The sequence below is a fragment of the Drosophila bipectinata genome, chromosome 3R (assembly GCF_030179905.1).
Source record: "Drosophila bipectinata strain 14024-0381.07 chromosome 3R, DbipHiC1v2, whole genome shotgun sequence".
Lineage (NCBI taxonomy): Eukaryota > Metazoa > Arthropoda > Insecta > Diptera > Drosophilidae > Drosophila > Drosophila bipectinata.
Window position 1 is genome coordinate 17,163,356 of NC_091739.1, and position 13,291 is coordinate 17,176,646.

At 40.0% G+C, this 13,291-nt stretch overlaps 1 protein-coding gene across 1 annotated transcript in view; it reads left to right on the forward strand.

The window, feature by feature from the left end:
- Positions 1–13,291, forward strand: part of Nlg3 (Neuroligin 3) — a 135,582-nt gene that overhangs the window by 108,160 nt on the left and 14,131 nt on the right. Inside the window, exon 6 of the mRNA XM_070281742.1 lies at positions 3,518–3,681. Coding sequence (XP_070137843.1) covers positions 3,518–3,681 — 164 coding nt within the window. The remainder of the gene's footprint in view (positions 1–3,517; positions 3,682–13,291) is intronic.

Consider the following 13,291-nt stretch of genomic DNA (forward strand, 5'->3'; position numbering starts at 1 on the left):
ATAAACTGCCGAGTTTTATGCATGACGCCAAAGTTTTTAATAAAGAAGAAAGTAAAAGCTCGGCGCAAACGCTAAGTGGGAAACTCAAGTTAACGATTTTCCTAATAAAAAAGCGCATTAATGAATGGAGGCAAAGACCTTCAGAATGTGCGTGCAACAGCGGTTGAGAGGCATCTCTTTCGCTCCGACAAACAGAAGCTAAAGGCTCTCTGCCATCATTAAAAACGTTAATTCCAATTTGAGGCTTGAGAGCAAGTGGTAACCGCAAGGCGTCGCTCGGGATGGGGCAGCAGCGGGTTGAAGGTGGTTCAAGGTGGGGGCGTGGCAGCCCGAGGACATCAGGCCAGGACCGGGCCCGTCCCTTGCCAGAGTCGTGTGCCGCATAAATTGCCGACTGACTCGATGGCGGGCGCTACAAACTGTTGCCCGTTTTAAATGAAACTGCGAAAATTCATTTTAAATTGGATTTTATTTAATTTGACTGCGGCAAGAAAGCTTTACGCCCGAAGGGGAAGAATAGGGGGTGCGGTGGCTTAAGGGGGGCTCCGGTTGAGGGCCGTGTGTCTCTGTCGCCTGCCAATCTAATTTGCGTGAAGGGACGGCGGGATGGGGACGACAACCTTCTGGCCCGTTGGCCACAGGTAAAATTAATCTATTTTACTTGACGTGGCCGCAATGTCGCGTATAATTTTATGCGATCCGTTGGTCTCTTTCTCTCATTATTCAGTATTACACAGAAAAAAAATGGAATTTGTAGACTTTTTTTTTAAATTATTTAAAGCACTTTGGTGGTATACGATTTGTTACTGTGTATATGCGTGTACATTTCTGCTTGGCCAAGATTATATTTTTGTTTGATGTATTTAAACCAAAAGCACCAACAGATCATGGAAAGACTGCTGTCCTGGCTATCATTTATTTACCGCAAAGCGTTGAATGGCCCACGTTCAGGATGGTCTTCAACCCCCAACTCCCTTAAAACCCTCGACCATGACCCCGTGCGGCTTTGCCTGCCGTCGAGTCCCTACCCTGCATGCAGATTAGCCGCCTGGCCTTCCACTCAAATGTACACAAAACTCGAGAACATTTCAGGCCAGCTCTGGTTTATGTTTTGTTTGTAAATTCCGAAGTGCATGTATTCTGGGAATATGAAAGGGGGAGCGGTATCCAGCATTGTTTGCTTTGGACCGCGTGCTTTGGCTGTTGAGCAGAATGTCTGGCCAGAGGGTCAGGGTCAGCCTTCTTCGAATTATTTGCTCTAAATTCTCAGATATCTGTTTGCGGCAAACAGTCTCCAATGAATGCAACGTATATTTGAGAGATGCAATCTCATTTCAGTTAGTAGGTAATGGCCAAATATTTGAGAAATTTAGCATTGTTAGAGGTATGAATAATTTTAAAAGTATACTCAAGCACTCTTCCCACAGATGTTTGGAAAATCTACAAGTAATTATCAAGTTTTAAGTATCAGGCCATTTGCAAATGCTGCATCGATGGCGAGAAGAGCTCCCCCTGGCCTTAATTGCCGCACCCGCTTTATAAACCCAGCTCCACCTCCGTTCGTGCCACCTATCCGGTAGCCTTATCTGCAAAAGTTCAGCGGTTGCAAAGTGGCATAAACAAGATCGCTTGCCACTTGAGAAGTGTACACCATTCGTTTGCCATGGGGGCAACATTAAAAAGGCAAAATGTGGCTTTTATGACCCTCTCGCACCAGAAAATGGAGCGGTGGGACGCCGGCATTGCAAAAAACCAGAGCTTCCACCTGCTGGAAACCCTGCCAACTATGGCAGAGCAGCAGTGGCTATAAAAACTTTTCACTTTCATTATTTTTAATATTTTTGCTCATCCAAGCTGCTCGAGATTCTGATTCTGATTTTGGGGCTGCAGGGCACCAAGGTTGACACCATGTCTGCTACATTAAAAAAAAAAAAAAAAATGGGAGCCGAGCGACGGGGACAAAATGAAGCCCGAAAATGAAACTTTTATTACCTGCCTTATTGTTTTGCCATAAAATTAATGATTATTATGGCAATCGCATGGCCACCACAAGCGTCCATTAAACTGGCGACCCACTGTGGGTCAGTTCTGAGTACGACCCCCCGGCCACACGAGCTTCCAATTTTCTGCGAGGCGTTTGAAATGCCATAAAAACCAAAAATTAAATATACCCACCATGGAAAACAAAAAGCAGTGGCGGCGGCGGTAATAACAAAGATAAAAGGGCAACAGCGAAATAAAGTTAAGGAAATTAAATAAAATAAATTCTCGTTTCGCAATGTCATTAATGTTAATGCATTTTCGCAGCGGCATGGGTTTTTATTTTGCGGGTAAAAGGAAGCCTCATAATGGCCAACTGATAGGAGGGGCGTGGAGGATATTCCTTTGCTGAATGTTCCTATTGATTTTCGCTTTATGACAATTTGATGGCCGACGGGACTTGAGGCAGTTAATGAGTTAAGCCCCATCTTTAAGGACTTTCAGTATGTCCGTTTAGCCAAACAAACCAACCTGAGCTTCATTCATTAGGCTTAGGGCTTTAGACTTCCCTTAGTTAATCTGAAAATCTTTCGACAGGTCTCAATCTACTTACTAATAAAAAGAAAGTGATGCTCTCACTGACCTATAAATCAGATTAAAAGCAAATAATAACAAGGCCAGGTCAAAGCAGATGCCAGAGTCGAAACCAAATTCAAAATTCTAGTCTGTTATCTATGAACACTGAAAATAGTTTATTTCCAGTTAAGTTGTCCATATTTATATTTTCAAGATAAAGTTATTTTTTAGAGTTACTTACTTCCTTAACATTACAACAATTTTTGTCAAAAAATTGTTTCATAAAATAGTTAAATTTCATTTCTTAAGTTTTTTGTTATATTAGATAAGTTTATACGTTAATTTTTTTCTATGTACAATACCAATCATAAATGAGAGCAAGGCCGAAATATCGATGGCTCCTGGCATTTGCATGGATGTTCTGAATAAGAGGTAGAATCGGTAAATTGCAGAAGTGCACACATTGGGGACTTCTGGCAAGAGGGAACATTGAACGATAAGAGCCTAATCGAAAACCAATTTACCAGCGTCGAAAATAAGCCTTGGCCAAAAAATGGAAAATCGCCAGTAAGGGATGGAGCCAAAGAAAGAAAAATCGAGAAAACAAATTAAAACGCAAACTTTGCGTTCGAATCAAAAAGTTGTTATGGCCAAAAGACAATCACAAAGTTGACGTCGACTCGCCCTCACTTCGGGTCACTTCAAATCAAGCCAAACCTCTTGCCCCGAACTCCGCCGAAGATTACACAATTCTGGCAAATTAATCTATTTATAACGACATTCTAGGCCGGGCATAAAAATAAGCCTATTTACCGAAAAAGTTTTTTGCGCCATTTTTTTTTTCGCGGAAGGGGAAACCTTTTTAAAAGACAGTCTGAAGGCAAAGCCCTACACAAAATTCCTTCATGGAAAAGTTGCTCTTTTGACAAGTTTGCCACTGAAATCTTTTTCGATTTTACAGATTCAGCCCGGTCTGCCCGCAAAGATTGCCGGACATCCACAACGAGACGGCGGCGCTGGAGAAAATGCCCAAGGGCAGGCTGGAGTATCTGAAGCGATTGCTGCCCTATCTGCAGAATCAATCAGAGGACTGCCTTTATCTAAATATTTATGTGCCCATACAAGGTGAGTGCGGGGTGTGGATGTGAGGGTGGTGCCTAACACCAAATAAGTGTGCTATAATTTTTGCTTTTTTTTCTCACCCGGCTAAAACCAAGAAAAATGACATGACCATGCCGGGACTGAGTCCTGTTTATTTAGCACTTTGCAAGGCATTTGAATAAATTGGCAGACGCTGTGAAAACGGTTGGGGTAACACGCTCCAATTTTTCTACGGCTTTCACCCACCAGCCCTCCGTTAATCCCTAAGGCCAATGCCAGAAAAGGGTCAGCCTTGGAAAAGTTTTAAAAAATTCTCCCTTTTTTTTTTGTAGATTTTTTGCGTGAGCTTTCGTTTTTTTTTTTTTTTGCTAGGACTGCACGAAAATGGACAAATGCTCGGGCATTTCTCAAATACTCTTAGAAAAAAATCGCTAAGCTGGAAAGAGTGCCCAAGGCCTCGAATGCAAAGTGGCTAAATTTATGCCTAAAAGTATGTCTGGCCCTGTCTGGACCAAATCCAAAACGATTTGCCACATTTGTCGGCAACAGATTTGCAACAGAAAAATAATGGTTAAAAAACTTAAATATAGGCGAAAAGTAATATCAAAGAGCGCAATTGTTCTACAGAGAAAGCTAGTAGACAACTTTTTTAATAAAGAGCTGTGGTTGAGTAAAAAGCTATTACTATTTCTTTACTTAATCCAAATATTTCACAATTCAATTTCCCAATTACGGAAAAATACGTAATACACAACTCCATAAAAGGGTTCCCTCACAAGGACTTTGCAACGTTGGGAGCTTCAGTCTATTCAGCTGTCCATCCAAGTTTCTGTGCGTCACTCAATTCACTCACCTCCTTCGAAATGCAACGGCAGCAAACTGAACTGTAGTCTCCTTCCTACTTCAACATGGTAGTAAATTACATTTTAATTAAAACCCAAAGGAGTAGTACTGCCCTTCGGGAATCGGGTCTGGGGAATACGGGCTTAATGGGAGCCATCAGTGGCAGTCGGTTAGCAGTTGGAAGCCGGCATATCTTAGCTAGCTCGAACTAAACCAACACGGCACCTGTCAGTGGGGAAGTTGAGGGAGTACTCCACCCATCGAAGTAAATTTAATTGTCTATCAGCGCGTTAAAAGCTAAATTTAATAAAGTGTTCGGTGGCAGTAAAGTCTCAGCCCCAGATCTTCTGCCATTCACTCAGTCGTCCATCAATCGGTAAGACATTTAGCTTGATTTTGCCCCTGGCAATCAATTAATCTACTGTTGCCAGGGCGTATACTTAAAATGTATATTGCTTGGCAAATAACTCGCATTTAAATAAGTAACATTTGCCATTGAATGTGAGTCCACATATAAGATTGAAATAATTATTTAATGTGCGATAAATTAATGTTTGTTACTATTTTTGGTGTTTATAATATATTAAATAATTTCAAAACCCTTTGCTTTTAAAATATCCAATTAAGTAATGATATTACAGTAAAGTCGTATTTTTAAACCGGCTACTTGTGCATGAAGAATGAACAAAAATATGTATATATAGGGGTCTTAACGTATAAATTCGAGTTCACTCAAGTATGAGAGAATATTTTTTTACCTGCAATTTGTCTTCAACGGCAGATGGCCGAAAGGTACTTGGCCGGTTGGAAGGGCTTTTCCGTTTTTTCTGCTTATTTTTGTTGTAAAATTATGATAAATTGTTTTGGCCCAAAACTTGAGACGCGGACCTAAATTGAATTGGAAATTGTATATGTACATATTTGAGTGCAGAGCTCATCTTCAAGGGAAGCTAATTGAACGAACAATTTGTCGAGGGGACAAGCACAAGTCAAAGGGAAAATTAAATGTCTGGTTTTGATAATTGGATAAGCAGCCCCGAAACACAACGAAAACATTTTCAAACCAAAAGAAATAAAACAGTAAACAGTAAACGAAAGGAGGGATAACAACCACAGCCGATTGGAGTCCTTGGAGCTGTTGTAATAAATCTTTTGAAAATAAACCAAAAAATATGTAAATTTTTGACAGTTTAACTTAATGAGCTGGGCCTGCGTTTTTTTTTCTTGGTTACCCAAGTGTCAGACAGAACACCTAGATGCATAAATCATGATTTATTTGTGCCGGGTCATGTCGAAGTGAATCGCCGAATAGACAACAAAGGAAAGCCCACGTTTGAAATCGTGAATTGTTATCCACCAATACCATTCAAGGCCGAACGTCAAAATAATGAAAGATTTTGGTGTAAACACGGGTCCCACTTAACGTCCTAGTATAAATGAATATTCAAGATAAAAAATGGAAAATATTTTGTATATATACTTTTATTGGCCACACACGAAGCTCACGCACACAAGCCCACACATAAGAACATAAATCTCTTGTGCCTTTTTTGTAGTCTACTTTTTTGGGCTCCGTTTAGAGGATTTGAGGAAAAGGAATCCGGGACTCAGGATGCAGCTAGTTTAATCTACTTGGACATGACAATAAAATTTATATCATCTTAGCTTTCCTCTCTCTTTTTGGGCCACCGCAGCTGCTTAGTGAAGTCCTTTCTCGCCTGTGTGGTTTTATTTGCTTCTTGCCATTGGCCTTGTACCTCATTTCGGCCTTTTCTCGTCTTTTCTCTTCTTTTCTCTCATCTCATCCTGTCTGATTTTATTTTATTTGGCTGCCTTTTTATGCTATTATTGTTGCTGCGTCCGTTGGCATTTCTTTCAAGTCCAGGACTTGTTCTCGCCGGAGAAAAGCGTAAAAGGAAAATATAAAAATAAAAAAATAAACATACAAATGCCACATTAAGCATGATTTGCCGCTTTTCAAGGCAAAGTCCATTGGGCCTCTTACTCGCCTCACACCACGCCCGCAGGGTGGGAAACCCTCATCGGGCTTTGCTCGTTCGTGTGGAGATTTCGAGTTTATCAGCTGTTTGAATGTTGGCCATATTTTGTGCTTAACTGACTTTTGTTTGCCCATTGAGAAATGGACCTCCTGCCCCGGATCCGGATCCGGATCCGAGCCAAACTGAAAAATTAATGTCATAATTTCTAATCTCCAGCATTTCCATGTGATTAACTTCTTCAAGCCTCACTTAATGGCGCATTATGAGTAGGCTTTGTTGCCCATTGACCGATTGAAATATATTTATGGCAACGACTTTTCTGACCTTTCCGTATCCTTGTGTACTTCACCAATATATACCCACATAGCAATTGCATCCACAGTTTCCATAAATCCATGGCAGCATTGAAACTGAATTCGTAATGAAATTTTTCCTTTGTGTCTGTGGTATCGCTCGTGCGTTCAATAAGCCAATCAAATTTTCGATCCAAAAAAAAACAATGGTTTCATCCAATAAGCAAAAAGCCAAAACATGTTTATGGAGAGGTTTTGGAAATAGCGCCGTATGGAAATTTTAGAATTATTCAATATACGTATTCAATATACATATACGTTACCAACTGCTCGAGTATTAATTAATTTTAATTAATTCAAATTTAAGCATACCATTAGCATACTGATAATGGTCATGTTTTTTTTGTTTCAATTAAAAAATAAGGGTCGTTTAATTTATTTTGATTTCCCAGTGTATCAATTTCAGTGTGGTTATAACCAATCGTCCCTCTTTATCCCCTAACCCAATCGAACTGCGAAGCCGAACCCATCGCAAATACATTATTAATGAGGAGGATGGAATGGAGGGGGGGGGGGGGGGGGGGGGGGAGGGGGGGGGGTGGAATTGATGGGTGAATGAATGCGTGCCGCTTTCGACACGCAAAGAGTGGCACAAGTCAGTCTGCCCAACGGAAGCGGAAATCGAAACGAGAGCCGCTTGGTGCGTGTTCCTCGTCACACACGGAAATGAAGTTTTCTTCTTAGCTTATTTTCCGTATGCGGAAAACCAATACAATAGTTATGTATATGAATTGCTAATAATAGAAACCATACAAGGTTTCTTTTTACTTGCGCCGAATTAAACCAAAACTTTGATAGAGACAAAGGAAAGGAAAAACAAGTAAACTTTTTACTTTGTCTGCTCCCAGTAAAGTTTCCTCAACAGAAATTGCAGTTGTATAGGGCTTTCCGGGTTGGGCGAGTTACAAAAAAAAGAAGCCAAGGCAGGCAACAGTGAAAGAAAATGGAGACAAGGCACCAAAATGAGGTTACTTTGCTCATTTTCTTATGCCAGGCACAATTGCCAAACGCAACAAGGGAGTAGGAAACGGAAAATTTCGAAATTACATTTATTATGTTCCCCTGCCTCGGCTCGTCATTTAGTGTAAAGTTTTCAAAGTTTTCCATTCACATTTGCATGAAAAAATAATCTTAAAGTACATACTGCCTTGATTTGTGAATGCCAAGCAACGCACAAAAGAAACCAACAGTGAGTTGGACTTTAAAGCTTAAACAATTTGAAAATGTTTTTTTATAAAAACAACCTAGCGCATTGATTGGTTCGACTGCTATCCATTGTTTCCCAAGACTTTTTACTTAGTGATAAGTAACTGCTTTTGCATCCATTTTTTTTTGCAATCAGTTCTTAAACAAGACTCCACAAATCGATTCCCATCAGCCCTCGTCAAGTGCACATAGTACGCCCTATACATCAAATCGCTCATTTTACGTTACTCCTTCGTCGGAATGGATACATATTTGAAAGGATAGTCGCCGCTCCGATGGGACTGTGTCTGCGTTTGTGTTGCTGATTGTATTTGCTGCTTGCGATTGCAATTTCCTAGGCTTTGCCAACAGCATCCATCCACTTCCACAATAACTACCTACAAGTGACGATGGAAAGCCATAAATACCGAGCAGAAAAACCGGCTGGCAGAAAAAAAGGCGTCGGAAACTTTTGTCAACTTTGTGTTATAAACGAAGCGCTTGGCTACATATTGACTTTAACAGAAAGCGTTTATTTTGATTGTTACAGTTTAATACAGTAGGGCTAAAATATTAAAATAAAACAAATAATAAAATATTATTTTTAAAAAATGAATTTACTAAAAAACTGTTTTAGTTTAAAAATAGTTTAAATCTTATACAGGATATTACATTTTATTCATCCTTTTATTAAGTTTCTTCCCTTTAATATTAAAATTCTATTACTAATTATTATAAAGTATTTAAAAAAGTATTATTTTTGGTAATATTTTTTTGGCCATGGTTGTATTTGTGCGTTAGTCCATGTGTTTGTCTGTTTGTTTGTGTGAACGAAGAGCGCTATCAATAAATCTACAATATGTATGAAAAGCAAAGTCTCCGTTGATGGCCGCCATTGTATGTGTATGAGTATGTGAGCTTGTGTGCGTACGGGCATGTACATACACATGTTGGGGAGCCGACGCCATGCCACTCCTTTATTCAGGCCTTTCACGGATATAAAACAATGTCACATGACGCTTTTAAATTTGTTTTTTCATATTTGCGAATATTCATAAACTTTTCCATGAAAATTCTGTTAAATGGATATTGTAGAGCAATCTATTGCATTTGTCCGTTTTAGCCAGCCCTTCGGTAATTTCACAGCTATTGATCTGCTGAAATTCAATATGAATAGGTTTTAGTCAGTTAAATACTTACCACCTTTATTTTAATTAGACATCAACGCATAGCCACATATTTAATAAATATTAGGTATCAATGGCCTTAAAAATACAAATTTTTTGACATGAAATTTTATACATATTGTTATTATTTTACTGAGCACTTTAAATTCGAGCCCATCCCTGCAATAAATCCCCTGTTTTTATTTATATTCCCTTTTTGATGTAAATTTAAATATTCAATATTGACACAGAAAATTGCGCTTTTAAAGCGGTTGCCTTTATTTTTAACTCAGCTGAAAAGCCCAGCCACCAACACCCAACCACCTCTTGAAATATGTATTTTTGTTTTATCAACCCTGACTCACAAAAACACACACGCTGGCTGCCTTTGGCGGTTCAAAGCCAAAGCATAAAATATGCATCAAAAATTTGTCACATCTCGGCAGAATGGTCGAACAGTTCACCTTTTCAATGGCCACTTGACCCTTGAAAGTGTGCCACCCAACCTATACACACACTTCCTGCTCCTCAAAAAGGAAAATGGATTCAAGGCATTGAATTTAAATTGCGCATTAAATGTGACCAACAAAATTTGACCGTTTCCTCTGTGTGCTGGCATTTTCCAAGAAATTGATAAGTCAAAGTTCATAATTGACTCCTTACGCCACCACCTCGCTCGAGGTCAATTTAGCTGTTCAAATTTTCTGTTTGAACATTGAAATAAAAAAATGTTTCCTTTTTCTGTCGGCAAATTGAAATAAAAAATGTGCCAAACTAAAACAAACAGAAACTTGCAAATGGCACAAAGTCCATGTCGTTGCATGCACTTCAAGCATTTCCCGCCAAGACATTTCCCTGGATTTGTGCACTTAGCGTGTCATAGTCTAATTACAGGGCGTTATACGTACTGCCATTTCGCATGCTAGCAGTGCATTAGACACATGCCCCATTGTGTGGCTAGAATTTGTAGCGGTATGTTTGCAAACACACAAAAGTCGGAGCTGTTGGCTCCAGTCGGCCGGATAAATGAACAGTTGACTTGTGCATTTTCGGTAGCGGAGAAAAGCTCCTAAGACTTCCTGGCCGCTTTGCATTAGCAGCTGCACGCAAGCTAATCTTATTTTTAGTGCAACAAAATTGCCGTTTGATAACTTTGCGGCTAATCAATGGACGAATTGCAATTTGAGGAACTCACAAAAAATAATGGGCTTGCCTTGGGATGATTACAAGATTTTTTCCTATTTGCTACAACACACCGCCCACAGAGGCAATCTTTTATAAACTTTACTAAGGACACGTTTTGGTCTTCGTTAACCTTTCAATTTTCTAATAGATTTCTATGAGGCTTTCACTCAAAATTGACCTAATCGATTGGGTAATCAAAGTCAACTGTCAAATCTAATCTAAAGATTTCGAACCCCGATTCCAAGAAGACTCAGATTAAATTGCCTACGAAAATATTCTGCACTAGCACTCAATACCCAACAAGGATATGAGAAGGTGTCGAGAGTGGTGGCCATTGAGGGATATCACACCACACATTGTCATTTATTACCTTCAGCACACTTGACTGCCTAACTGCCAAACGAGCGTATATAATATTTCATTATAAATTACACACGACTTACGTCAATTTGTTTTCGGTGGCCAAACAAAAGTGAAGTTTTGGCAGGAGAGCTGGCTGTCTGTCTGTCTGACTGGCTGGCTGGAAGGCAGGCAGGAATCTCATAAGTAAGCCGTGGCTACAACACATACTTACGCACAACATATGACGGCTCAGTTTATTAGACAGCAAAAACGGAAGTGGCCATAATTTACTAACGAAGCCATAACGGAAAATGGCCAAGCAAACAACAGACAACCGACACACACTCCTGCACTAAAAGAATACGGATATAAACGGCAGAATGGCAGCCGTAAAAGTAAATTTATCAATCAAAGAGGCCGAGCGGCAAAAAGTAAAGACCAAGTAGCAACAAAAAAAATTCGGAAAAAACAGAAGCAGGGGCAGACAGGCTTTCGAATAGTTGTAGCAATAGACATAAATTTGCTACAACAAGGCCAACTACTTGATGGCCATTAATATTTTGACAATTTTCGCCATATCTAGCGGATATTGATGATGCTTGGCTTGGTCTCGCATACGAAGGAGAATGGATGAGTTTTTCTGCTTATTTGTTTAGAACGCATACGTCATGTTAGTTATTGATGAGCCTGCCATGTGCACACCATCAATTATGTGCGGAATTCTCTACCGGGGCTAGCAACAAAGAGAAAGTTCACGTTAGTCGTTAAAATGCAGCATAAAATGCGAAGAAAATACGAAGAAGAACTCCCCAGTGTAAATAGGAAGCACATTATGCATACGCCCTGGTGTACAGGGCACAATGTATGACACATTTACGATGTTGCACTGAGCAGCAATGGCAACCAATGCGGAAAAGTAAGAGCGTGCGCGAATTGTGCACAAAATGTAACTGGAACGCAATTATGTGGCAGATTCGCATTCATTCCCATTCCGCCCCCTTGATCATCATAAATTGTACGGGCGTCCAGAAAATGAGAAAAAGAAAACTATTAAGGTGGCGGCGAAGCACTCGCTTCGATTTCGTAGCGACCTCCAGCAACCAATTTCTATTCCCCATTTTCCCAGCTCCTTTCCATTGCAATTTTCTTAAGCAGTTTTACGCCTGAACGCTGACATAATGTTGTTAACCGATAATACGTTGAAATTGAAAAGGGAATGGGTCGAAAGGAGGAGGACGGAAAAAAGGCGGACCGAGCCCAGCATGACTGCGAGCTGCAGACTGCAGTCAGAGTCAGAGGCAAAGCCACGCAAAATCTCTCACGACAAATTGCATATTTCAATTTGCAACAACATTCAGGGCCAAGACCCACAACGGTTCTCCCATCGTCTGGTCCAGACATTTTTCTCTCCTTTTTCCATCCAGCCCCTTATCTTCTTCGAACAGAAATTTTACACGGGGATAATTTTCTTTAAGAAAAAAAGTTTGATTTCCAATATTTATTTCTACAATTGATACAATCAATGTCTCCCTACTAATTGAATATTTCATAGGTTTTTCTTTTGCAATTAAAAATAAACTTTTGTTTCATTAGCGAACTCTGATTTTCATTATCGAACCTTATTTCATTCATCGCCTCATTCCTGACAGTGCAATGCCACTTCTTATAAAGCTTTCGTTCTACCACAATTTTTTTTAGAAGTCATGTGTCTGCCACATATTGCTTTCGTTAAAATAAACTCACACACCTGTACGCTCGTATGCAAAACTCTCGGCTGGCTGGTTTAAAGCCGGAATTAAGCTGATGCATGGGTTAAGCGGTGGAAAGCATTAAGATTAAGTGCCCTGGGTCGGTTTCCCTACCAGATCCAGACTCCGGACTTCAGGCTCCAAGCCGTTTGCGATCGGCCGGCCCTTTAACCGGAGGTACTATTTATTACGTATACGTAACGTGTGCGGAGTTGGCTTACATTAAGTCGGTACTTGTGTTTAACTAGCTTGCAAATGGTAGACCGAGTGGTTTCCGGTAACATGGACCGGGGCTAAGTGCATCGTTAAAGGAAACGATTTTGCCCTGTAACATATCCGATGACATTTTCAATAGAAATTACCATTTGAAAAAAAGGTGCAAATTTTAGGCCTTTTATGAAATGAATTTTTTCTTTTTTTGGGCAATAGCTAATATGTGTAACTGGAGGATCTCACACAATGCGCTTTGAGTGAACGTGTCCGGAGGCATCATAATATTTTACATTTTTATGAAGTGCCAGACGATGCCAAGGGGCCAACGCAATAAAAATCGTATTTTGTGGGTTATAAAAGTTCAACAACAAGAGCAAGGCATGGCACCAAAACACAATAAAAATCAAGCAAAGTTGGCAAGAACATTTTCCATTTGCATTTGCCTTGGTTTGGTTTGGTTCGGCATGCCTCTTTCTGTCCTATGCTCTTTACTTTTCTTTTAATGATTTATCGGCATTTAAGTGTGGCATGAGGCAAGTGACGCATCGTAAAGCTTCCACTCTTCGTTTGATGCTCTGCTCCGCCTAATTTAATGCAAC